Genomic DNA, 26,657 nt, shown 5'->3' on the forward strand with positions numbered 1-26,657 from the left:
CCTCTTCCTTGACAGTTCAGATGAATTGTGGTGTCCCTCAAGGCTCAGTTCTTGGCCCACTTCTGTTCTCTATATCAAGTACATGCTATATCTTGGTAAAGTCATTCAAAATCATGACGTGTTTTACTGTTAAGGCCTTAAACAGCCTTACTCCTGAATACATTTCCAATTTATTGACCTTGTATGTGCCCCCTTGACCATAAAGATCCAGGATGGAGCCCTGCTGGTTCCTCCAGGTCTCAGTTTGTGACTAAGGATGATTGGGGTTTGTCCTCATTTTCAAAAATTGTCCTCAATCTGTGGTTAAAAACTTGCTTTGGTCCTCATGATGTTGCCAATACAAGGACAGACTCGCTCTCTCTTTCTTCCAAACAAAATAAAACTAAACTAAAATAATCAGTAATCACAACAACAGGATCCTCCTCCATAACTCACAATTGCCTCCTGGACAGTTTTGGAGGAAGCACAAATGCTTTATTTAAGAAATATAGGCAACAATACAACAATCTGAAAATACTCCATAACAAGTATAAAATACAGAGATCAAAATAAACTTGAATTCATTCGAATTATATGATGTTTTGACACTTATCCTGAAGCTCTTGCTCATTTCAATCGATCAGTCAACCATAGCCCAGAAAGTCAGGATGTGTAAGAAAGCCTGCTACATCGGTCCTGTGTGTTGACCCACCCCACCTTTGCTCCCATCATAATGACTACAACCAAGAGAGGTCACCACCTGTACAATGGTATATAACGTTGGTTATAAGGTAAACATGGGTCATAATAACATGCTTGCATTGTCGACCTATAGGGTCGTTTTTCTGGTCAGCGCGAGCTCATTGTTACAGAAGAGTGTTTACATTGGAAGAACTGATTGGTATCATATCAGATATGAGCTACACAGGAAATAAGCTACTGTTTCTTATAATTATTATGTTATGGTTCAGGAAACAAACACATTTACCCTGAGAATGACTTCAAACCAGAGCAAACAATAAAAGCATGAAGCAGACACTGAAGCTGTGAATGGTTGTGCTGCTCGCAGTGATGTACTCCATAATCTTCACAGTGGTAGTGATGTTTTGTGACATCACCACGGGGGGAGGCTGTGGCCCTTCAGGTCCCAGTTCTAGTTTGGCTTCACACCTGAAGTGAGCTCCATCATCCTCGAGACGGGCCCTGAAGTCGAAAGTGAAGATTTCAGTCACTGGTGTCTTCTCTTTATAAGTGGACCACTGTTGACTCACCACTTCCTGTCCTTTGTAAAAAGTCACAATGAGGTTTTCAACAGGAGCAACATCCTGCACCTCACAGTGCAGAGTGTACAGATGATCCTCAAACATCTGCTGAGGGTCAGCGAGTAATCTGATCTGCACATTATCTGGAGGCTCTGCAGAGAGAAACAGAGAGATGACGCAGAATGAGCTAAAGCCCGACAGGTGGACATCTGCCTTAATCTTTCATTATGAGGTGAATGATGAAACAGTGGGGTGTTTCATACTCGAAACAAGTTTACTTACGGTAGACAGTTACAGGCAGGGTGCTACAACACTGGTTACCATCATCATCAGTATAGTAGCACTTTGCAGATGTGTCCCATTCAGTCAGGCTGTGAACCTTCCACAACATCATGGATCCATCTCGTCTCGTCACTCCAGCAGATACTTCCAACTCAGTCGGACCTCTGTGGCAAGCATGCCGGCATGCAGAGCACCTGGCAGAGACTGGGTAGCCAAACTGAACTACCAGTCTGGATGGCCTGAACACAGGTTTATCTGCACAGTTTGGATCTGCAAGACAGACATCAAAGAGATGGTTTCTATTTTTCTTTTACTTGACTGACCGTTGCTTCTTTTTCTGCTTATTTTACATTCTACTTAAACATGTCTTCATTATTTTAACTTATCTTAGATGTTCACTCTTTTCTGTCCATCAACAAATCATTCAAATTATCTCAACCTCCTCTGGAGCTTGATGCTTTACTCTGAGGTCAGTGACTGAAGTTCACTTTTTAAAGTACAGGTGATGAATGACTAAATTTAATCGTCATCATTACCATCATCATCCTTCCATTTCAAGAAATTGAATCAGCACAGTGAGGAAGAAACATTCAAAATCATAACAAAGGCAGAAGTAGTAGTATATTTAGTATAAAAATACTAAATCTTGCATTGAAAGTGTACCTTACCACAGCCGGACACATGAACGCCGCGCAGAAAAGTCCCCAAACACACAAGTAAAAGCAGGAAAAACATCATTTCTGATTAGTCTGTCACAGTCAGATTGCGCACTTCAATTCTCCTTCGTTTCTTCAGTGCAGCCTTTTTCACGGCAGCCTCCCTGTTTCTCTTTTTCTATCTGTCCTCAGGTTACCTCATATAAAAGCACTTCAGGGGCCGAGTCTCCTCACGGATGAAACACAGCCTCCAACATAAAGAACCGTCCAAATCACCAAGTAACCCCACGCCTTCATACATTAAAACTAACACACACGTGCCCTGATGAGAGCAAATCTTCAGCAGATGACTGAGCTTTTGAGTCTCTTTAAAGTGTTTAAAGCATTTTATTTTGGTGCAGAACAGCCGCCCTCAGTCAGCAGCTGTGAGGTGTCGATCCGAGGAGCAAAGGATTGAAATCTGCTGCTTTCGGGAGGCCAGGTAGCTCACCTGGCAGAGCGCGCCCCCTTCCTCTCAGACTGTCCTCTTTTTATTTACTTTTTTATCAAAGTACTCAGAATGCATAAAAATAACACTTTTACACACTGTTGGGTACTTTTATTGACAACAGTACAACATATTTTACAGCGTAAGACCATATGTTTTCTATACAATCTTAATCTGTAAAGTAAAAAACAAATGCAGTACAGCATTCCCTGTGAATTGTAGTGGAGTAAAAGAAAAGTACTGTACTGTAGGTATATTTTTTTTCTAAATTACTACATCACTACAGGGTACAGTGTGACTGACTGCTGAGCAGCTCCTTCCTGTCTGTTAAAGGACCATCTTCCACCGACTCTGAGCCTTGACGGTCAACTCTTTGCATCACTGCTGACTGTTGTGGAGACCATACTGAAGTTTTAATCTTGTATTTTTCCGTTGTTTTCTGTGATACCAAACCAAACAGTAGACCCTTGAAACATTCTTGAGTTGTGTAATCCTCACAGTTATCTTTTGAGAATACTCCTTCCTGTTAGGAACAGCTGCATCTGGGTGGAGTGTAGGCGATCAGTGGCCTTTTTCCAGATCGATGTCTACTCTAAACTTATGATATTTCCAAGAAAATTGCACACTTTTATAGTTCAGTTGTGCACATTACACTTTTTACGTGACATTTTCCTCCTGTAGCCTGACAGGAAACAGTCATCGCCTGACGCTCAGAGCAGGACTCTTTTGTTGGTTTTCTCCAGGTTGCAGATCCTTCCTTAATCCAAAGACATGCAGATCGAGTGAACTGCAAACTGTAAATGACTTTTTCCTTCTCATAAATACTGTTAATATTATCAGTAGTATTGCATCAAAGTGCTTTAACAGGCCGTGGCGTAGTTTGTGTATGTGCACATTAGATACTTCATGCCTACACTCTGATCTTTAGTCAAAAATGGAGAATTCATTTAAATTAAAACCTTCATCTCAATGAATTGATGTACACAAACAAAACAGTGTAATCAAAGCCATTATGAGTTTGATGTGATTATACAGTAGCATCTTCTGTATTGTTTGCATGTTTGCATGTTGTATTTTAATGCGACCACTGGGAGGCGCCATAAATACCCTTTATTTCTCAATTATATGCTTTCGTGGAAAAGATATTACATGCGGCTGTCCAAGAAGCAAACATCCTCTTGTGTTGTGTGGGAATGAAGTCACATCAGAGCAGAGAATAAAAGCATAAAACACAGTATGAACCTGTGAGTCAGTCTGTTTCTGGTGCTGCTGTTCCCAACTGTTGTCGGCTGTCTGGTGGTTGTGGTTGAGGTTGTCTCCAGACCTATGAACAGGTAAACAATTGATTTTTTTCACACCCCATTAAATTATCTAAACAACATTTATTGGTCCATTCAGTTCTATTTTTGAGTTGTGTGATACTTTTTTTACTGCCTTTTCTCAGCTTTGAGGCTCCTCAGATGCTCCATAATGCTGATGAAAAGGTCAATTAGAAAAAGTGCACACTATAAGATGAATTTAGCATTTTTAATTAAACTATTAACCAATGTTTGCTTTTTAAGTCCATGATATTTGTTTATAATTATTTTGAATCTCTACATTTGCAGATGATACTATTGATGATGATGGTAACCGCTCCTGTTGTCATGATTTTAAAGAGCCAAATCTGAGGTTAATGTAGGTAAAGAAAGAAGGGATAAAAAGTTTGAACTCACCTTGGACAGCCACGGTGAACTTCATAGTGACAGTCCCCACAGTGTTGGAGACAGAACAGGTGTACTGCCCTGCATCTGCAGGCTTTATGTGTTTGATAGTGAAGACGCTGCCACCAGAGAGGGGAGGGCTGGCTAACGGGAGCATCCAGGTGTATGAGGGGCTGGGGTTTCCGCCCGCTGAGCAGTTCAGGTGTAGGGGGCTTCCCTCCGTGATGGTGACTGGATCGAGGTGCGATGGCCCCTGTGGCCGAGGCTTATCTGTGTGTTGATTGACGAGGAAGAGGAAGAGGAAGAGGGAGAGAGAGAGAAATGCAACACCTGTCATTAATTAATGCAAATAAAAACAAGTGCACACTTAAAAACACTCAAGTAAACACACAATTATCAGAAAATTAATACCATTCTCATGTCTGTACAGTAAATATGAAGCTCAGCGAGCAGCCAGTTAGCTTAGCTTAGCATAAAGACTGGAAACAGAGGGAAAGTGCTAGCCTTGCTCTGTCCACAGGTATTATTTTCCTCAGCAAGGCTGAGCCCTAGCTACAGCCGGTGGCTAGGACCAGGCGCGGCTAACTGTAGCTAGCTGTACGCAGCTGTGGGGTCCGCTGCAGGTTAGGGGCTGAAACAAAACAAATCTATTGTCCGGTCAAGGTTTGGTGACAATTAATTAATTAACTCTACGTAAAGCTAGCTAGTTATTTGGTAAGGTTAGCGTTGATTGTTATCATGATGATTATCGCTAGCTAACATTAGTCTGTTGGCCCCTGTAGGGTATTTCTGAATGACAACATGGTTTTGGGACTTGGCTCAGTGCAGAATTGGGGTGTGCTGATTAGTTGTTATCAGACTCACAGAGGACAGTGGCAGTGATGTTTTGTGACACCACCACTGGAGGGGGCTGTGGTCCTTCAGGTCCCAGTTCCAGCTTGGCTTCACACCAGTACTGGACTCCATCATCTGCCTTACTGGGTGTGATGTTCAAAGTGAAGATCTCAGTCACTGGTGTCTTCTGCTTTGTGTAACTGTTGGACCGCTGTGAACCCAGTGCTGTCTGTCCTTTGTAGAAGGTCACAGCGAGGTTTTCAACAGGAGCAACGTCCTGTACTGTACACTGCAGAGTGTACTGATGATCCTCACGCATCGGCCCAGTGTGGTTAACAGAGCTGATGGACACACTGTGTGGAGGCTCTGTGGAGAAAGGGAAGGAGACAAAGAGACAAGCTGAGAGACACGTGCAGAGACAAACACACAAAGAGGATAATTTGCGTTGACTGTACATTTGAAAACAGGACTGTGACTCCATCGCTTTAGGACTCATTCTGATTAGGTGAAACCATCACTAGCAGTAGTGTTTGTTCACCCGCGGTTTTACTTACGGTAGACAGTTACAGGCAGGATGCTGAAACACTGGCAGCCAGATTCTTTAACATTATAATAGCACATGGCAGATGTGTCCCATTCAGTCATTGTGTCAACTCTCCAAAAAGCCGTGGTCCCATTTATTGTTCGGACTCCCAGAGATGTTTCCAAACCATGTGTCTCGCTGTGGCAGTGCTGACATACAGAGCACCTGGCAGAGGCCGAGTCACCAAACTTCACCACCAGCCTGGATGGAGTGAAAACAGGTTCATCTGCACACTGCTGATCTGAAACACAGACATTAAAGGTTGTGACTTTAAACATCATGGCATTCGACACAGTGACGATTGGAGCTATTATTGTTGTAGTTTCACTTTTGTTTGTTCAATTCAAAATATATAAATATATATACATTTTAGATGGTGGGGAGTAGAACTGCAAATGAACGCACTGACTATAATAAGCAATCGTCCTGCTTTAAGGTGCGTGTATCTTCTGTAGCCTAATTATTTTGTATATTTAGTACATGATTATAATGAATAATAACTTGATTTGTACAGCACTTTACGAGAGGAAAACGCTCTTAAACAGACAAAATACTTAAATACAGAAGGAAGAAAAGCCAAAGAATCACAAAAAGAACAGTGAAATGTGCTTTAAAAATAAAGGAACCAGATGGAAAAAAAAAAAGATTATACATGTAAAACAGATAAAAGAGCAGAAAGTCCTTTCAAAGTCAAGTACAGATGTGTACGTACCACAACTGTATGCAATGCAGCCGTGCAGAAAACTCATCAAGGAAGCGACCACAGGCATGAAAAACATTATCTCCAGTTATTTTGTTGGTAAGACAACTAATAACAGTTGCTGAACATAAAAGCCAAAGGTGGTTCAGAAAGCGACTGAGTTCTCTCCCCTTTTGTGATTGTCGGTGGCAGTGCAGCCTGCTTTCATATCACGCATCCTCTCTGCGTTTGTTCATGTCTTCAAAGGGTCGTTTTGTATAATTACGGCTCGTAGGCAGTCCTGGTGTGTGCAGCCCTCCCCCAACCTGCTCACCACTCATTTCAAAGGGACTGAAGTCAATGTGAGCGTCACGTCCCTCACCTGTCCTCTCTTATGTTACTGAAGCCTTTGACAAAAATGGACCAATGTTCTCTCAGTATAAACACATTTCAGTAGAAGCCTATGGATTTAATTTTGAATTTAGTTTAATCAAAAAAATTTTTTTTTTGGCAAACTGACTGGGACAGGTGTGACACACAGACACACACACACACACACACACACACACACACACACACACACACACACACACACACACACACACACACACACACACACACACACACACAATCAAGAAATCAACAAGCACAAGACCTAAAACATACAAGTCGGAGCAGAAAGTAGCAAACATGATCATTTAAGAAATAAAGAGAAATAATCATCAAAGAAAGACAGAAAGATCCATCCATCCAGTTTCTCTCCTTTATCTGGGTCCTGTGGCAGGCCAGATAAGATCCCTCCGCCGTCTTCTGGACCCCCAGGGTGTCCAGCAGTTGGACGTGTCTGGAAAACTTCCAAAAGCATCCTGATCAGACACTTTCTCCACCTGCATTGTCCCCTTCAACACAAAGGAGTGGTGGCTCTACTCCGAGCTGTTGGCTGGTTGGAGCCTGAAAGCAAAATTAATTGTAACATCTGTCAGTCCTGCGGGGTGGAAGCACATTTTTACCAGTGAAATGGACAATAAAGATCCTGTAAATGCAGGTGGTCTACACACAAGAACCAAAAGTGAAAGCCTGCTGGAGGAATTCATGTGGAAATGGTGCAGCAGTTCCTGCACTTCCCGGGGATCTTTATCTGTTTCCTGAGAGTCCTCCCATGATTACAGAGCGGTCAAAAACAACAGACAAGCCTCTCACACACTCAACAGCACTTAAACAGCACAGCACCAACGACTTGGCGCCTCCATCTGCTCGTGTATTTATTCATCATTACTTTCAAATGAAAAGAACACCTCGTATTTTGGCTCTGCATCATTTTCTTTATCCTCTCTTCAGATGTTTTTTCAGCTTGAGTCCACACACACACACACACACACACACACACACACACACACACACACACACACACACACACAGAGGTGAGGAACAAAAGGAAAATCCCACCCCCCTGCCAGTGCTGCACCACCCTGCTCATCCATCTCATGCTGCCTCTGACAGGAAGCCTGTGGAGCTCTTGACCGCTTGTAATGCTACGCAGCAATGTTCTGATAAGCAGCACGATCTGGTGTTCCACTGATTGTTGATGGTGGTAATACGCCAGGAAAGGGAGGCAAAAACATGCACTTCATGTATTTTTAAGCTTCGAGGATACGTGCAATGTGTACTGGTCATTGATCACGATCCGCTGTCGTGATTAATGCATTGCGCGATTATTTTCTAATAAATATTGAATTTCATAACTGTAAAGTGTATTGACGCATCAGGCCAAGTGGTGTTATTTATGCTACCGCACAGAGGATTTAACATAGCTGTGACCCACGCATGAGCTCATGGGAGCCCTGTAGGGTTTGTAAAATTTAATCTGCCATGTGCACACAACAATAGTTTGTGAAATATGACACTGCTGACATTTTCTCAGGCAGACTGAGCAGTGGGATACACTGATAAGTGATCAATATAATGTAAATGTTACTACTGAAAATAGACACTTACCTGCAGGATAAATGTCAAGAAAAAAAGTCAAGAGTGTGATGCATCTTTATTCATAATTTAGGTTGATTAGCATACAGACAGGAACACAAAAATAAATTTAATTTCAAGACAAAAAGAAGACAAATGTACAGAGAAGAGCTGTTCTGTAAAACCAGAAGTGAGTCTAACTTTGTAAAATAGTATAATTTAGCTTTTTCACAACAGTCTGATCTGTTTTTTCTCAGCTTGAAAAGCCGTTTAATGTACATAACGTGACACCAGGTCACGCCAGATGAGGCCACGCGTGGTCCAGGACGACCTTTATGGTAAACAGTAGTTCCAGTGGCGCTCGTTGGGGAACACCTGAGCGAGCCGCAGGCAGCAGCTGATGGTGGGCTCGTAAAACACAGAGTCCGCTTCCTCGATCTTCACTTTTGTCTCAATTCTCGTCGGCTGGCCAGAGCGGGAGAACAGCGAGGGTTTCGGGAATTTAACCAGAGTTTTCTTCGTCACACAGCCCAAGTCTAAGAGCGCCTGTGGAAGAGACGAGCAGGGTAACGAATCAGGAATCATTTCAGGGCTGAGTTTGATTTGAGACGACCTGATGCACCACTGAGCATGTGAGCTTATGTAGGTGAGAGTATTTCCATTCACCTGCACCAAGTCCAGCAGGGCCATTGGCTGCAACACGTCTTTGTAATGCTCCACCAGCGCCTTCTGCGTGAGGCCGGGTCGGTACATGATGTGGCACAGAACGGCCTCCAGCATGCCCTTACACACCTGCCGGTTCACACCGCCGTCCACCATGCGCCACGGACGGCTGATGAAACTCAAGTTTTCTCTGCGTGGATGAGAGGTTGGTGATGAAAACAGAGACGACAAACAGGAAAGGGAAACGTAAACAAGGCGATCAGCCAATCAGTCCTCACACTGTGTACTTACTCATCTTCAGCGGCTGGTCCTGTTGGTAGAGAGCACGCTTCTTCGTCTCTTTCACCGGCTACACTGTCCGTCTTTTCTTCATGTCTTTCCTCCGTTTCCACCTTCTCTTGTCTTGCCTCCTCCTGTCCTTCCTCTTCAGGCTGCATCTGCTTTCCTCCCTCCTCTTCCAAGCTTAACAATGCATCTGCCCTCTCCTTCTGCTTTTTCTGCTGTCCTTCCTCATTCAGTTCCTCTCTTGTCATGCCACTCGACAGCCTCTCTGTGTCCTCTCTGTCCTCGGCCTCTGGCTTGTCCTCAGCTGATTTTTTTGCCGGTGGTTCCTCCGTCTCTCGTGGGACTTCTCGCCTGCATCTCTTGCGTGCGGAGGTGTTGTGCTGATACTCCATGACGGCGTCAGATGTGACGCGTGCCTGGGACCATGGTTTGGACTTAACAGTCAGCAGCCAAGGATCAGCGTGCTGCATGAGCACCCAACGGACGCCCAAACTCCCAACTTTCAACACCTGGCCTTCTTCTTGTAACTCCTGGAGCAAAAACACAGTGGAAGAGGAAAATAGGAAACTAAAGGTAAACCTAGATTAGTCATGACAGGACAGGTCAGTCAAACTACATTTTAACAGTTTGGAGGGCGGTGTCTTTGTTTTTAGTCTTTCCATAACCCCAAAAAGATGAGCTAAGGTGTAAAACATTGATTAAACAGTGTGTCTGTCTGCTCTAACATAAGATGCATACGTTAGCATGCCCCGCTAGCTAGCTTAATACCTAGAGTAGCAAGCCAAAGCCAGCTCCCTTAGCAAGGGGCCAATTATGTCAGAAAGGAAAAAAAATTCCCACAGTGTCTTTTTCTTCATCATGACTCGATTTAGCCTAACTGAACTGACAAGATGCTGGTTCATTAAATTAAAAATTTACAAAGGTAGCCTGGGAAAAAGTCAATTTAGCTTAAGCTAAGGCTAGTGCCGGCTATCTCCCCAGCTAGCTTTCACTTTATTCAGTTGTCTGTCTGTGACAGAGAGTGAAGTGACTGTGGTTTGGGTTTTAGCTTTATTTTATAGTTATTGTGGTTAATTCATATACTTGACTTGCATAATAATGTTTTTTATCATAAAACTGATGTTTAAAGTCACTTTCAGGTCTTGATTAGAAATATTAAAGACTGAGCGGGAAGAAAAATCCTGCTAGCTAAGAAAGTTTAGCTGACTTGATTTATTTGACTTTTGCTCTGTGGGATAACACACTGAATTACCACGATGTCTGTTCATCAAATTTAATATTTTTCAGTTACACATTATTAGCTAGCTGCTGCTAGCTGCTAGCTTTCGCTTGATACAGCCCTCTTGTTCAGCTGTGTCTCTGGTAGAAAGTGCAGTAACTGCGGTTTAGTTTTATTGTGTGGTTACTGTACATTTTACATGCTGTTTATGTGGACATTATGTACCTCCATTGCACACTAATGTTTTATGTGCTAACACAGGATACCTCCATGTACTGCTGCAGGGTCCTGGTGCGTCCAGACTGCGGCTCCTGCAGGTGTGCGTGAGTCTCGTAGAGGTCATGTACATCCAAGCCGTTCTCACCAGCGGCGTCTAAGCCCCTCCTGAGCTGAGCGCAGGCCTCTACATCCTGAGGAGTGTATCCTCTTTGCTGCATCAAACGGCCGTCACACTCCCTCACGCTGGAGGGAGACGAGCTGGATGAGCGGGTGGTGTAGGCGAGGCTGGAGGGCAGCAGGGACGGACTACATTTAGTCAAGTCCAACGGTGGAGCGTCTGAAAGCGGAGAAAAAGGGAAACAAAGATTTACTTCTCGCAGGTGAAGCTGTGTCTGTACATGTCTTACATGCATTGATACTCACTCTCCGTACTGAACAGGTGGTGAGCAGGTGTGTCGCGCAGTTGCAGCTTAATGATACACGACTCCACCACGATGTTATCGCTGGTGTTCAGGTTGCGGATTTTGACTAGAAACAAAACAAAACAACAATTTCCAAAATCTGAACAGGGAAGCAAATAAAGCAAATTTTCTTAAATAATAAATTTATTGTCACATTATTCATATGAATCGTCAGATTTCTGGAGCTAAAGGAAGAGAATTTTAAATGTCATTAAATATACAGAAAACATTCATCTATTTAAAGTCATAAAAACTCTACCTATGCCAGGAGAGCAGTATCCCCGCATAATCAGGTAGTTGGTGTGTGACGCTTGATGTGCCTTCACTTCCAGCCTTTTTTTGCCGTCACACTCCTCAGCGTCATCATCATCGTCGTCCTCTTCTTCCAGTGCCGCTATGCTGAAAACAACAGTTTAGCTAGTGAGTCAATCACAAGTGTTTTCTGTGTCTCAGTGTGTCTGTCCCTCCATTTGGACATGGTTGTCCCTCTGGGTGCGTCTGATGAAAGGCAGACTTTACATCAGTTTTCCACACATGTTAAATGTCTTCCTCTGCCACAATGAGCCAGCTTGTGCTCACATCCTGGACATGATGGGGTTTCCTGGCTATGTGTTGTGTGGACATCCTGGTTTCGGTAGCCTGGAGGCAGATGATCACAAACCTGGAAACTGTCACGATCATGCATACATGGATATGAACTCCATGTTTTTCATGTTCCATGTAAATGCCAAATCCTGAATGTGATCCAAAACCCAATCAGACTAAAAACATGTCAACACACACAGTGGCTATTTGTAATAGTGCTCCTCTAAATGTGAAAGGACAAGGCCGGGCTTTTCCTCTGCTTTTAAAGGGTCAGTTCATTTAAATTATGAAGAAACTCACTCACAGCTGCAACGTCATGCAGATGTTGGTCCTTGTCATGAAAGGTCTCAGGTACACACTCTGGGCTATGAGTACAATAACGTACTGTGATGTTTGTACATGGATTATTACTCACCTCTTGACCACGTCATTGTCCACCAGGTTGCTGTCCACCACCACTATCTGTTTGGGTATGGACATGTACACGCTGAGCAGTCCCAGAGACATCAGGCTGAGAGAGACCACACAGGCTCCACCCGGAGAGTCCAGAGAGAACTGCAACATGTCCGACACATCTGGAGGCTCTTCTGACGCTCCAGCTGCCGTGTTTGAGGCAGCAGCTTTGGGAGGGTGGTCGTCTGTCTGCTCTCCGCTGGGTGGATCCTCACCAGAACCGGCTGTGATGCATTCCTCTGGCTTCTTCTCCTCACCTTTCACTTGTCTTTGGTCGTTCTCGCCCTCCTTTGAGGAGTCACCGTTTGGCTCCTCTGGCTGTGAATCTGGTTCACTCACTGGTCTGCCATCCTCCTTCCCTTCACTTTGCTTTTTTTTCCTTTGTGACCCCGTCCCTCTCTCCGTTGGGTCCTCCCCCTTCTCTGACCTGAAGTCAGTTTCATGGTAGAACGCAGTGATGGGTCTGTCTCCCGTCCCGTTGTTAAGGAGGCTCCTCAAGAAGTGGAAGGAGTCAGTGCACAGCGAGTGAGGGAAACGCCACGAAAAACTCCTGTCAGGAAGGTAGAGGAGGGAGAGTCCTGGTCAGACACACAGTCAATCGAGTGGCAAGAAACAAAAAAATGCACCAAAACTGAAAGGAGAAGGACAAACAGACCGACTGGAGAGCTATCTTGGTGGAGGTAACTGAGGTCCTGGAGGTGAAATGAAGGCTGACTTCTTAAAAAGGTTCCTAAAAGGGCTGCTGCAGTCACTAAAGGCCTTAAACCGCTCTAACCACTGGCTCTTAAAGCTGATCCTCCTGTTTAATTCCAGGTATTCCTGTGCGTTCATAGCTTACAATACTCTCAAACAGGTTGCGCTGTATTTAGTTGCTGTATGAGTGTTATCTCACGTCAGTTGCAGCTCGTATTTGTGCACATGGGTGGCTGCGTACCTGTAGAAGGACTGGGACAGCTGGTAGGACATGGGCAGGATGGGCAGCGCTCGGTTCTTCTTGGGCCCAAACGGCTGATTGACACGCCGGCGGTTGACCAGACCCCTCTTCCTGCACTGTATGAACACTTGGCACAGCAGCTCCTGGTCATACTCACTGTACAGCTGGAAGGTCTAAGACAAGACAATCAGGAGTTTATTGTTATTATTTGCTGTCTGTTGCCTTATCTTATGTTGTGAAGTACTCTCTGCTCCTGAGAGGTGAGACGTGAACAGAACAGAGGAAGGAAATTCAGGACGGCTGCACCTGAAAGGATCTGGAGGACTTCATCTGGCTGTTGTTCATGGCCAGAGTGCTCTGGATCAAGTTATGTAACACTATGGTATGAATGTCTTCCGTGCTGCAATGGACACACACACACACACAAACAAACAATTAACTGTCGCCATAAAAACCCACATTTAAATGCACAGTATGTAATTTCAGCTGCTGGGCGTCTCTCACTCAAATCAATAACAAGACTTAGCTGGATGACGTCGTGAAGCAGTTATTTTTAGACTTTTTAATGTAGAAATATTACATACTGTGTGTTCAATCAGTGGAGGAAAATCTAAAAATCAAACTGAATCCTCACCAGTTGATGGTGTCTCTGCACGACATCTGCTTTCCACTGTGTATTGCTGAAACTCTAAACCTGTAACACACACACACACACACGGCATTACATTAGGAGCTACACTCAGCTTCTGGTCCCTGCCGTCGCTGCTTGTCTTCATACCGTGAGAAGAGCTGCTGTTTCGTGTCAGGCATGACGGTGTCACAGGGGCCCAGAGCGGCGGTGAACTTCTGTCTGAGCAGCCTGACGTACTCAGAAAACACTTTAGCACAATCCTGGAAGAACACAGGCAGGAATGATGAGCTGTCAAGGTTTCAGAGAGCAAAGAGAAAGAATGAAAGGGACAAAAACACACCTCAGGCTTGTCTGGATCAGCTGGCTTCTTCTCCTCCAGCAGTCTCATCAGAGGTTTGTCCTGGTACACCTCAGCCAGGCAGATCCTGCAGCACGTGTTCGATTAAAAAACTGCAGGTTTGAGCTCAAAAACGTGTTTTCATGACGTGAGCGTACCTGTAGTTCAGAAGCGTCTGAGGATTTTTGAGGATGTATCGCGTGCGACGTCCGACAGCGACGGATGTCTTATCCATCGATATCTCAAACTCGGCGTGGAGCAGGTCTCGAACCACACAGTAAGGTATGAACGGCCTTTTTAACTGCAACATGAAGGAAACGCAGCATGTTATTTCAATCAAATACAAAAACATATTTGACTGAGAAAGGCTGAAGAGGAAGACCAAAGACCGGTTTTGTTTCTGTTCATCCAAATGTTATCGGCCTATAGGGCAACTCAGCATCGCCCCCCCATCGACCACCATATTCACACATCTTTATTCGCCAAACAACCTTTCCAACACTCACCGTTGAGCCCTGTGGAAGCAGCAGGTTTAGACAGCAGTACCTGAAGTATTTGTGAGCACGTACTTTGCTGTTGAGCAGGTTTGAGGCCACGCTGCAGAGCATCATCAGCGAGTCCTCCTGGACAGACCAGGAGACCCTCTGTCTGGTCATCATCTTCAGAGCTCGGTGGTCAGCGGCATCATGGGCAGGCGTGCGTTTCTTGGGCTCTTTAAGGCAAATAACACACACACAAAGACACACAGACACACACACAACCTGTCAGCTGTCCGTCATTCACATCCCTGAATTTTCACGTTCACACAGTACCTTTCTTCTTCTTGCGAGGGGCCTTGACGACTTCCTTTCTGCTCCTCTTCCTCTTCTGTCTCTTTCCTCCGACCACCTGCTGGTTTCTGGACGCAGGCTCGACATCCACCTGGTGGCAAACACAAAGGAACAGGAAACACTGTCTGTATCCTTTCTTAAACAGGAGACAACACCACGCACACCTGAGCGTACCTAATAAACTGGCAACTGTAAAGATAATGACAGAACTCACACCTCAACATTTTCTGCCAACAGCGGTCGCTTGGCAGTCACATAGCGAGGAGTAGCAGTTCCTCCTGTAACACACAGATGCAGAAAAGCGTATTATTGATGAGCAGGAGCGCAGCGACAGTTTGCAGCTTGTCGACGTCACTGACACACACGTCGCTGGTAAAGATGGATTAAGGAAAAGATTCAGCTCGGCTATAAAACATGCATCACGTTCCAGGCAGCCACTCACCAGCTTTAAGTGCAATCCTGAGAGCGTTTTTACTCAGCAGGCTCTTCAGTCTGATTTTATTCTCCTTCGCCTCTAAAACACTTGCCGCCTAAAGAAATAAGGACAGACACTTGTTCTCAAAGGCACCAACACGAGGCCGCATTAATACTGTCTTTGCACAAACATACTGCGCACGCACCGTTTTGGAGGCCAGCAGGTGATTGGTCCACAACCAGTTACGTTTCAGATGAGCGAAGAACTCGGAGTCCAGACCTCCTGCTCCTTTACCGTCTCCTGGCGCTGAGCCGTCGTCACACACCTGAGAGCTGCCCCTGTGGGAGTGCGCACACACACACACACACACACCTGCTCTAACCTTTACTCTTAAGTTAATGGTGATAAAATCCTCATGTGTTCATAAAGAGGGCTCCCATGACTGTAAACTGTTTTCTCCATGTAGCTTCATGTGCTTTGAGTAAAGCACTGTGCCTTGTTGTTTAAAGGCGCCATACAGATGAACTTAACATCACACTCCACCTACTTCAGCAGGTAAGCCAGTCCTGCGAACACGTTGCGATCATGGACAAAGGAAGGGGCACCTTCATCGTCTCTAACGTGTCTCTTGCTGCGGATCACCCCTACAAAACGCAAACAAAGAGGGAAAATCATCGTTTTCCACGAGACTGTCAGTGCTGTGAGTGATTCTGCTTTCATGTGTGTGTGTGTGTGCGCATGTACCCAGCGGAGTATTGAGGCAGACACACATCAGGTCGAACCAGTAGTTTTCCACGTCTTCAGCGGTGTTGAACGTGTACTGGCGCCTCTCAAACGGTTTGTCAGGCGACTCTGCGACCAGCCAGTAATGAGGCTCAGAGCTGGTGGTGTCCACAATGGTGGCGTTGCGCTTCAGGTACACAAACGCCTGGATCAGTGCAGACATGGAGAAAAAATACAAGACATCTGAAAAGAAAATTTACTCAATGTTGATTTCCTTTGACCTATTAAAGAACCTCCATTTCTATAGATACATTTACAGGTATTGATAGCCCCTGTGCTTTTGGTGAAAAACATGGCGAAGCCCCTGATCATTTGGGCATTATTTTGACAAAGAATACTAAAAAAAGTATTCCTCATTTCTTTGCAAAATTAGATTCCTTGAGCAACTCTGCTAATCACTTGAAAAAAGAAAACATTTTTCATTTTTTATTGTTTGTAATTGTGCTTTTATATAGATTAGTTTTATTCTTATTTGAACTCCATATTGCAGTTTAAACAGCTGTTTCTATTTTATAATGGGGGGGCACAATCAAAAATCAAGGATTTAGAACATTTATCTTCAGAGATGTTCGTCCCTCTTTCAAACATTATGATAATATTTGTGTATCTGAATGGAAATGATTAAAAGAGCAAATGAAGTTCAGTGTTTCATGACGGGATCAGAGCAGCGCTGATGATTGATCCTTTCTGACTTCATGTGGTTACTGCGTACCTGATCTTTCTCCTTGAACTTCTCCACAGGGCCAAACTGCAGCAGACCCATGTAGACCAACTTCTGCAGGTTCTCGTGAAACGTGAAGATGTATTTCCTAATAAAAAACACAAAAATACTCAATTTAGAAATACAGTCCCGATGAGTTCTGGAGAGAACAGGAGAGAAAAAAGTCACCGTTTATAAAGCAGCTGTCTTTTCATTCTGGCAGGCAGCATTCGGACAAGGTGGTGCTGCTTGACGGGGTCACTGAGGTACTCCTCCAGTCCATCCACCTGTGGACACACGTCAACAAACCAGCTTTCACGTACTGAGATGTGCTATAAGAAGTGAGCCATCAACATCTCTTAAATGTCCACATGTACGGCCTCTGAGGCGTGATGAATAGTTTGATTTGTACACAGTACATCTGACACAGGCTGCAGTCACAGAGGAAGACGTCACCGTAGAGAAAACACAGTGAGCTCACCTTATAGTTGATCTGAATGACGTGAATGAAGACAGAGAGCGGCAGGCAGAGGAGCAGGTCGCCAACCATCGCCCAGCCGCCGCCGAACTCCTTGTGTGCACGGACAGGAGGCATGAACCTCTTCCACGAGTCTTCATCAGCGTACACTATCAGAGACGGGCGGTTAGTTGGGAAAAACAGTCTGAAATTGTCCTCCGTCCCAGTAATTAAAGTAACTACAATGTGCTTTCCTACACTGACTAATACAAGACTAATCTGCGATAAATTACAGGAGTTTGCTGCTCTCTCACCTTTCATGTCGGGCTCAGAGCGACTGAGTGCTGATTTATCCTGCAGCTCCTCCTCATCATCACCGGATGAAGTCACGTCTAAGTTAGTAAGAGTCGACTCTGCAGTTTGTGGGTCCTCAGAGACGCCGGCAGCACTTTCAGATGACTGCGTTTGTCCCTCAGTGTTTGTATCGTCTTTCACATCCTGTTGTTTTTCCTGGCTGTCAGGATCACAGCTGGGAGGGTTCGCTGGTGTTTGATTGGCCGAGTTGGAGTCAGGGGAGCTGTGTTTGCACGGGTGCCCATATATCAGGTACCAGAGGAAGTTATGAACGACACGCAGACGGTGCATCTTCGGCTGGAAGCCTAAAGTCTTCCCCAAACCCCGGACTGAGAAGACAAAGACCAAAAAAATGAAGCTTTAGAGGAGAAAGACATCTAATCTTGAGGATATCAATACAGTGCATAATACTGAACAGTGAAAAAGACTTCAACAGAGCAAAATCAGCAGATCTGAATGTGTTTGTCCAAGTTTCAATATAACTGTGCTGTTTCTTTCTCTGTGTTTCAATGACAGGATTTCCTTGAATTTAAGAACTGTTATTGCTGCTCATTGTTTGTGCCGATGGTTAAATCATCAGGCACTAACGCTCGCTAACGGCCTGTGAGCGAACACCGAACAGACGGCGGTAACTCCGTCCACTTTGCTTCTCCTCTGAAATGCAGTGAAAGTGAACCTGGCGTGGGCTTGAACTGCTCTTCTTTATTGCTCGCTGTCTTTTTGTCGGCCTTGTTCCTCTGGGTTTTAGTAGTCCTGGCGTTGGTCTTCTGTTGTTCTGCGGCTCCCTCTTCAGTGTGCTGCAGACTGAGGGACAGAGGGGGAAGACAAAAGACAGCTGAACAGAGGCTTGATCAGGACACGTCCCTGTGCTACACTATAGCAGACTCTGGGTCATGATGGAGTCTGCAGGACATCCGCTCTGATGTTGGGTTGGCCTCAGAGTAATCGTGTACTTCTCACACAAGCTCTATTTCCCACAGACTTATTTCAAAGCGTTTGCTGCTGCTCACCGTACTGCTGTGTAAGAGCTGGAGATTTTGAAGCGAGTCTGCTCAATGACTCGGTTTACGATTTCATCGTTGGGCTGAATGGACGGATGAACGACCATCTCGACCTGAACGCAGGAGAACATCAGACAGACAGAGGGTTAGTGTTATATCAACAGTTATCAAAGTCTTCCAAACATCACTGAATCATGATTAAAAGTATTATAACATAATGTTTATCGTCCATTAAATTATTCAGGAATCATTTCCATTATTTCCTAATATTCTTCTTCATACAGCTGTATGTATGAAGTAGTAATTTAAGAATGTATGCTGTGATATTAAGCTTTTACTAAACAATAATATTCAAGTGGAAAACTAAACAGCTTTATAATGATCCAGCTTTACAGAAGAGAGTGCACCTGGACCCTGATCTTTTCATGAAAACACTGCACTGACAGTTTAACAACAGCATTAAAAGCCTGTAACTGTCAGAGTCACAAAACTGAAGATGAAGCAGGTCAGAAAGAGGGCTGAGAAAGTCTGTGATATGACCTGAACAAGCAACCTCTCTGAAGGTTTAGGCTAAATGTATTCTTCCTTTTATGCATATTTTTAAGCCTTTATTGCCACCTGTTGGCGCGGCATGCTCATAGTTCAAAGTGTTCAAATGAGTGAGATGTGAGCTTTACAGGTGCAGACAGGTGGATTTTCTTATCAAGCAAGCTGTCACTCCATGTTTCCAGTCTGTGCTTTATGCTAAAGCAAGGAAGCAAACGAGTGTATTTCCCAAACCGTAAAGCTATTCCTTTGACTGCTTAAAAAATAAAAGCATAAATTCAAGAAAGAAATCGTTATTACATCAATTTGTCCACCTGAATTTTAGTCCCAACAGTTAAAAATCAGTCTGATGATTTAATAACAAGACGATGCAGTGAGGCTTGGAAATATAACCAAGCATCAAGGTGCGATGTCTGTGTTTACCTTCTTCGTGATCCCATCCTGTATGACGGTGGTCCTGTAAATCTTCAGCAAGCCCTCCCTGGACAGATTGTGGACCAGACGAAAGATAGTCTTCTTGCAGCACTTTGAGCTGAATCCATCCTGCTTCTCTTCGTTGTTGATCATCTTCAGCAGCCTGGAGAAAGACGGCATGCTGACATTTCTGTCTGCTCTCTCGCTGTGTGACAAAATGCTTTGAAATCAACTGATAGCATGAAGGCAAACTGACGGGAAGAAGCCCTCGATGATTTTGAATTTGCGGACGGCCTCCACGATCAGGTTCTTCCTCCTCAGCAGGCGGTACGTCTCGTGAGACCTCTCCAGAGACTTTCTGGATTTTTTACATGTGGAGGCCTAAAAGGAGGCGGATTGAAGTGTTACTGTCAACACTCAGGCACTCACTGAAAGAGCTGGAACACAAGAGTGACGCAAAAACACTGAAGCCATCCCATCAGACTGACCTGCAGCTGGACAACATCTTTAACAACCACAATCTCGCTGTCTGCTGGGTTATCGGCCGCGTTCGACGCCTCACCCTGAGGCAAAAGGTCGGCAGGACTAGAGGTGGATTCTTCCTCCTCAACTTGAGCTTTGTCTGATAGAAGAGACAATCTGAATTAAATACAATTGAATAGAACAAATGAAAACACACATGGCATATATCTGACATGGAAAAAGAGTTTAACTCTGAAGAAATCAGTCGTGGACTCTGGTGTTTGATCATAAACCAAGTCAAGATTTGCTCATTTTCTGCAGCACGAGAGAAAACGAGAAGCTTGACTGTTGGTGACATGTAACTGGAGCAGATTACCTGTACCTGTTGTGGGATTGGACAGTGTGTCAGGTGTTGTGGGCGTGGATTTGCTGCAGGCTGGAGTTTCACCTGAGTGATGGCAGAAAACATAAAGGCCACTGAAGCAACACTTTGACCATCACAGCTCACAGTTAGGGTTTGAAAGTAGGAAGGTTAAAGGAGGACTCACGCTGGGCTGGTGTCGATGGTGCGCTGGGAGTTTCAGCTGGTGTCTGTTTATTTCTCGCTCTGCTTTTCTTCCCTGCCGTGTTTCCTTTAGCTCTTGACTTCCTTCTTGCTTTACCTCCCTCTCCACCCAAGCCTTCATCAGCTGTATTGACTTCACCACACATCCGCCCGGCCTCATCCACGTCTTTTGAATCTGCATTTTGAGTCTTTGCTGCAGGAGCTTCCTTGTTTTCTTTAGCGGTGGACTTTGAGGCTGACGGTGTTTTCGGGCCGGCGGCTGCAGTGTCGGACGCCTGAGGTGCAGACGAGTACAGAAGCTTGGTCCGTTCCTGCTCTTTGGCAAACAGCTGGAGCTGATCGCTCACACCCACACACCTGTGAAGAGAAGTGAGCAGAACAGGTAGGATTTGAATTGATGTGGCGTTAAAGTGAGAGTTTAGAAGTCAGCACTCGTTCAGATACGCACTTATGGCTGATATATTTTGTAGTTCTCTGCCGACCTTCATCCTCCATGAACCCCTGCAGGGGGAAAGACATCAGGCGTAAAATGAGTGACCAGAACCAGCTCATGCAGCAGCAGCGTCACATAATGTGTAATAAAATAACCCTGAACTGAATACTACATTATTTGAAATTACCACTTTGACTGCTGTGCTGTTGTACACGACCACATTATACATCAAGGATGCTTCCTATATTTTGTTCGTTGTACAAAGCATCACCATATTCCAAACAAACAGATCCACAAGCCACCAACCTGACACCAAACAAGCTTTAACTGATTTTATCAGAGCACCATCAGCTCCGTCCTCACAGCATTTCAAAGAGGAAGTGTTTGCTCTGTGGTGGATGACCTCTGGTGGAGGTCATGAGGGTGGGACGTGCCAATATATCCGACAATTGAGAATGTGCTGCTTGATAATAATTGCATGCTAACATCCCATTGTGTAGGACATTTTTGCAGTCCCTCTGAATAGACATGAACAATCCTGATAGACGTCACTGTTTTAGACTTTCAAGAAATCTTTAAAAGGAAGAAGTAACAAGAAAACTAATGCTGGTGAAGAGTAAGCATTGTGTTTACAGCCTGGGTCTCACCTTAATCACGCCATCCCTGTCCAGCTTTCGGCAGAGCATACGAGATTCCAGCTTTCCGACGTTCATCCTGAACCTGATATCTCTCTGAGGAATCCCCTTCGTACCACAGGATAATACTGCAGCACCACAAACAGGCACAGGCGCCAGTTAATATTACAGTCATTTGAGGGTGAAAAATGTTATTTTCTTAAAAACAAACTCAGCAGCCCCTTCACTAACTAATTATAATATAATTAGCTTCTACACACAACATGAGGCCTTGAGGAAAGAGTCCATTGTCTCTGCCTGACCGCAGCATCCCTGAGAAGTGTTTCAGACCTACCAATGTGATAGGCCTGCGACAGGACGTCAGTCTCCATGATTCGCCCCCCTGAAGGGAGGGCTCTCTTCCTCACTCCAGTGTCATCTTCTTCCTCGTCGTCATCATCGTCGTCATCATCGGCGACCCCCTTTCCCACATACGGCTTAAGCAGCTTCAAACAGCGCACACGCACTTTAGTCCCTGGAAAACAGCAAAATGACACAGGAATGCGGCAAATACCATCAGTTTAATGCGCTTTTGTAGCGATGGTGCAATTCATTCAGTGTCATCGGCAGCTTTTAAATAAAGATAATCTTAACTGAAGGTCCATTTACCAGCCTTCTCACTGCATCTGTAGAGTCTGGATGGGGAGATGCATTTAAAAGCTGGAGAAAGCCAGTGAGCGGACTTTGAAATGATGCATTTGTTTGTTTTTGTTGTCTAGCTGCTGCTTTCATGTGTGAGAATGAACTTATTTTTAATTTTTATTAATTATTAAAACATATTTTAATTTTCTAACACGTAAAATAACCTCACTGTTTTAACATATTCTCATGGTAACTCATGACTTCATTAACTTCATGCCTATGTGGTTCACCCAGGGCGAGGCTTAGCCACTGCACTGCGGCTGCGCTGACCCCTGCCAATTCCCCAAATGTGGGAATCTCGACTGCATAATAAGGTGGCGCGGTGGAACAGTGGTAACACTGTCGCCTCACAGCTAGAAGGTCCCGGGTTCGACTCCATGCCTTCTGTGCCTGCTGCCATCTAAGGGGGGGCCTTTCTGTGTGGAGTGTGCGTGTTCACCTGGGGTATCCTCCATAAAAAACCCCACTAAAAACATGCAAGAAGATCACCACCTGACCTGGTCTGCCGTGGAGGAAGGACTTCCAGGATGGGTTAAATGCAGAGAAAATAATTTCACAAAGCATGGTGTGTGTGCAGTCTCCCCCTGTAGCATGTGTGTGCCGTGATTAATAAAGTATATCTTAAATCTTAAATGTGAACTTCTGTCTAATATCTCATACAGCACATACTGTATATAAAATATATATATATTGTTGTACTGCATGGTGTTTAATTAGTGGGCAGGTCAGTAATAACAGATGTACTGGTGCTTCAGTGGCACCTCACCTGTTTTGTGGGTGCACGGCCCGGCGCTGGGATCTATCTCCTCCAGAGGGTACTGGCAAAACTCAACCAGCTTTGCAGACCGCATGTACTGAAGAACGCGCTTGAAAGTCCTGTCCTTCACATTCTGCAAGAAAGCACATTTGTTAGCACCAGCGGAAAGACAAAGACACAGAGACAAACAGAGAGACACAGAGAGATACTCACAAGCTGGTTTTTGAGTGCGACCAAAGTGACAAACTGACCAGGCGACTGCTGGAGAAAGTTGGACACGTCCTCCATCAGAATGTCATACTTACTCCTCCTGGAGGAGCAGAAGAGGTTATGAGCAATGTCTCCATGAGAGACACAGAGACAGAGTGGGAGCAACAGAGGCGACAGACGGCGTGAGGTGAGCTACGAGCGCCCACAGCGGCGAGTGTTCACCTGAAGAACGACACGTGCTGCCTACACAGACTTCACTTCACACAGAGGTCGTAACAGAGGCAACAAACACACCTGTTTACATGGAAGCGTTTGAGCAGAAGAAGAATGGAGTGCTGCTGCTGTCCCGACTTCAGCTGAGTGCAGTGAGACTGCATGCTGACCAGTCCATGTTTGACGAGAGACTTCCTCATGTAGTGCAGCTTTCGAGCATCGACCCTGTTGAAACGCAACACCGGCTGTTAGGCCATGAACATCTAAAGCGCAGCTTGTAACACACGTTCACATGCACGCTAATAATCCATATTGAATATTCCAAACACGATGCGGGTCAGAAAATGCCTCTCAGTTCAGGGTTGTTACTGCAGTTTGTGACACACGGCCTCTTCCCTGTTTACAGGAGCTCTGTGCTCTGCCCAGCCAACAGTTTGCAAGGCTGAGGTCGAGATGCATGAATAAAAGAAAGGCCCACATTTCTGCTCAGAGGGAGAAAAACAGCTACTTCACGAAAGCTGGAAACCTGGATATCAACAAGTTTTTGGATACGCTCAAATATTGCAACACCGACCTTTTCAGAAAAGTGTCTGAATGAATGAAAGAGGGAGGTTGTGTTTGTTACTCAGCTGCATGTAAACGGGTTTATATGTGGAATATTTCATTAGCTATGTTCACAGTTTAGTAGGAATATTGTCTTTCTCAGGATAAGCACAAAAACCAGAACATCTTGTGTGTGTAAGTGTAGCCACAGAGCAGCAGCGACACCGTGATGAATGAGAGTGTGTGTGTGTGTGTGTGTGTGTGTCCTACTTGAAGGAGCATCTGTGCAGATCTTTTTGCAGCTCTCCTTGCCATCGAGCTCGGCCCACTCGTTCCAACACACAGTAAGAGTTGTCGGTGAGCTTCAAATCCGGGTCGCTCTCATTGCCGATCAAGGTCCTGAATCGCAGCACCTGGGACGCCACAACAACAAGCTTTCGGCCATACCTGAGGAGGTACGTTGAGGAAGAAGGTGGGAGATGCGAAACATAAGACGCCCAAAACATTTCAGAGCTCTGTTTGCTTCTGCTAAAATGTAATAAACTGGATCATATTTGTGGTCTCAGCTCAGATATCTGAAGGTCTCAGTTTTAAAGTGAAAAAGACAGTAAAGAAGTTTTTCCTCGCCGTCGTCGCCAAGTGCGTGCTCATGGGGGAATATCTGGGTCTCTGTTCATACAACAATCTAGACCTGCTCTATAAGATTCTGAGCTGTATAAATAGAAGTGAATTGGATTTTAAATGTTAAAGTTGCTGCTTAATAAACGCAGAACATTTGGCATATTTGGCAGCGAGTCGTTTGAAAAAAGTCACTCTTAAATACTACAAACAAACTCTATGCACCTTTCCAAAGCCTCCTCCAAGTTGACCAATGGGCTGAGGGACTTGGAGCGAACATTTTTAGTGATGTCAGTCCTCTGTTTGAAGAACTCGCACGAGCCCTGAATCCCATCCTTGTTTTCTTGAACCATGTGGACCGGGTAGACGTCTTTCTGCACGTCTGAAACCCTCTGTGATGTTTCGGTGCCCGTGTCTGGGTCGATGTCTTTAAACCTGAGAACACACACATGCATGCGAACACAGCGTCTGAGTCAGGGCATCCAAACTCCAATACAAAGAGGCCAAAGAGGCACGAGGACCCTACGAAATATCCTGCAAAGAATGAGGATTTAATGTCTTTGTTAAACTTCAACTAGAAGAACGAAAACATTTTTCTTTATCAGTTTTTACTAAATCACAAAAATACTCTTCTACTCTACTCTGAAAATGAAATTTTATCTGAATTTTTTTAATTATTTTTTTTACTGGACTACAAGTGTAACTCTATATTACAGTAATAATTAGACAAAGCTCCAAGTGACACCTTCAAATGTCTTGTCTTGTTCGTCCAGCAGTCGATTAATCAGTATCAGATCAGATCAGTCGATTATCTGATGATCATCAATTAGATGGACTAATAGTTTATACTCAACTTTTAGAGAGTATTGGGTAGTTTCACTTTTTACTATGCATCATTGATCCTGTTTTAAAAGTTGTTCATGTGTTTTGTATGCCACATCTTGAGTAGAAGTGCCATAAAATGGAAATACTACTAATACTTACTGATAAGTAAAGATACCTCAATTGCATATTCAATACAATACTTTTTGTACAATATTTGAGCACATGTACTTGGTTACATTCCACCACTGGTCGTCAGCCTCTAACACTGAAACAGATTTAACAGAAACGTACCTTGAACATTTTCATTACGGTGTGATTTACTGCAGGTAACCGCATTCATTTAAATGCGTCTGTGTGAGAAGATAATCCCACTAAGACGTTTATAAACTGCTCTGTGGATTCTCACACATAGCCAGGACATTGTTGGAGTTTAAGTGGGGAAAACAGTTTTAAATTATCTTGGTAAAAATGGGTTGAACTAAGCCTTCAGTGACACCTGTCCGGGCAGAATGACAAACTCACCTGTGCCACACCACAACATCCTCTCTCTCCTGCGGCAGCTGGTAGAATGTCAGGTCGGCGTTGCTGATGAGTGACCTCCAGAGGAGCTCCTTGGTGCAGTCGTCGAGCTTCAGGGGAAACTTGGGCTGTCTATCTTCTAGTCGTGTCCACAGACTGGGAATAGTTATTCCGTCTAGCCCCTCCAAAGCCACTTCATCCGCAACGATACTTAACGGATCCATAGCAGGGCCCCGCTGGGCTAACGCTGGTGTTAGCCTGCTAACATGCTAGCTTAACAAGCGCTAACTGTAGCTAGCAGCTCGTGAGGTTGTTCCGCGCACCTAAAATCTGGTGTTCTTTCGGGTTAGATAACTAATACCTATGAATTAATACATTAAGGAATAATAATAAAAACTTGTTTGCAAAATCTTCCAACTACGTTTACCAACTGGTGTGTTTACGTGCTTGCGTCAGATGTCAACTGTGACATCGCGTGGTCT

The 26,657-nt window shown here is 44.6% G+C and overlaps 2 protein-coding genes across 2 annotated transcripts; both read right to left on the reverse strand.

Annotated features, from left to right (window-relative positions):
- Positions 1-936: 936 nt before the first annotated feature.
- On the reverse strand, positions 937-6,645 carry LOC139349483 (vascular cell adhesion protein 1-like). Its single transcript, XM_070990339.1, has 7 exons — positions 6,499-6,645; positions 5,758-6,027; positions 5,234-5,569; positions 4,382-4,639; positions 3,898-3,990; positions 1,524-1,793; positions 937-1,393 (listed from the first exon to the last, which is right to left on the reverse strand). Exons 1-7 carry the CDS (start codon positions 6,563-6,565, stop codon positions 981-983), a joined length of 1,707 nt encoding a protein of 568 aa, XP_070846440.1. The 5' UTR covers positions 6,566-6,645; the 3' UTR covers positions 937-980.
- Positions 6,646-8,488: 1,843 nt separating this feature from the next.
- Positions 8,489-26,640, reverse strand: LOC139337394 (general transcription factor 3C polypeptide 1). The gene is made up of 40 exons (XM_070971940.1): positions 26,179-26,640; positions 25,057-25,266; positions 24,484-24,660; positions 23,752-23,895; positions 23,461-23,557; positions 23,257-23,380; positions 22,144-22,323; positions 21,822-21,937; positions 21,190-21,242; positions 20,725-21,098; positions 20,559-20,624; positions 20,203-20,336; positions 19,971-20,095; positions 19,724-19,877; positions 18,764-18,867; positions 18,430-18,557; positions 17,714-18,082; positions 17,424-17,569; positions 17,132-17,229; positions 16,955-17,051; positions 16,204-16,387; positions 16,007-16,103; positions 15,665-15,797; positions 15,487-15,574; positions 15,261-15,322; positions 15,027-15,135; positions 14,784-14,926; positions 14,373-14,515; positions 14,218-14,302; positions 14,025-14,137; positions 13,881-13,940; positions 13,553-13,646; positions 13,247-13,419; positions 12,275-12,862; positions 11,534-11,673; positions 11,237-11,341; positions 10,861-11,150; positions 9,382-9,905; positions 9,094-9,280; positions 8,489-8,973 (listed from the first exon to the last, which is right to left on the reverse strand). Exons 1-40 carry the CDS (start codon positions 26,397-26,399, stop codon positions 8,761-8,763), a joined length of 6,648 nt encoding a protein of 2,215 aa, XP_070828041.1. The 5' UTR covers positions 26,400-26,640; the 3' UTR covers positions 8,489-8,760.
- Positions 26,641-26,657: the final 17 nt, after the last annotated feature.

The sequence above is a fragment of the Chaetodon trifascialis genome, chromosome 2 (assembly GCF_039877785.1).
Source record: "Chaetodon trifascialis isolate fChaTrf1 chromosome 2, fChaTrf1.hap1, whole genome shotgun sequence".
Lineage (NCBI taxonomy): Eukaryota > Metazoa > Chordata > Actinopteri > Chaetodontiformes > Chaetodontidae > Chaetodon > Chaetodon trifascialis.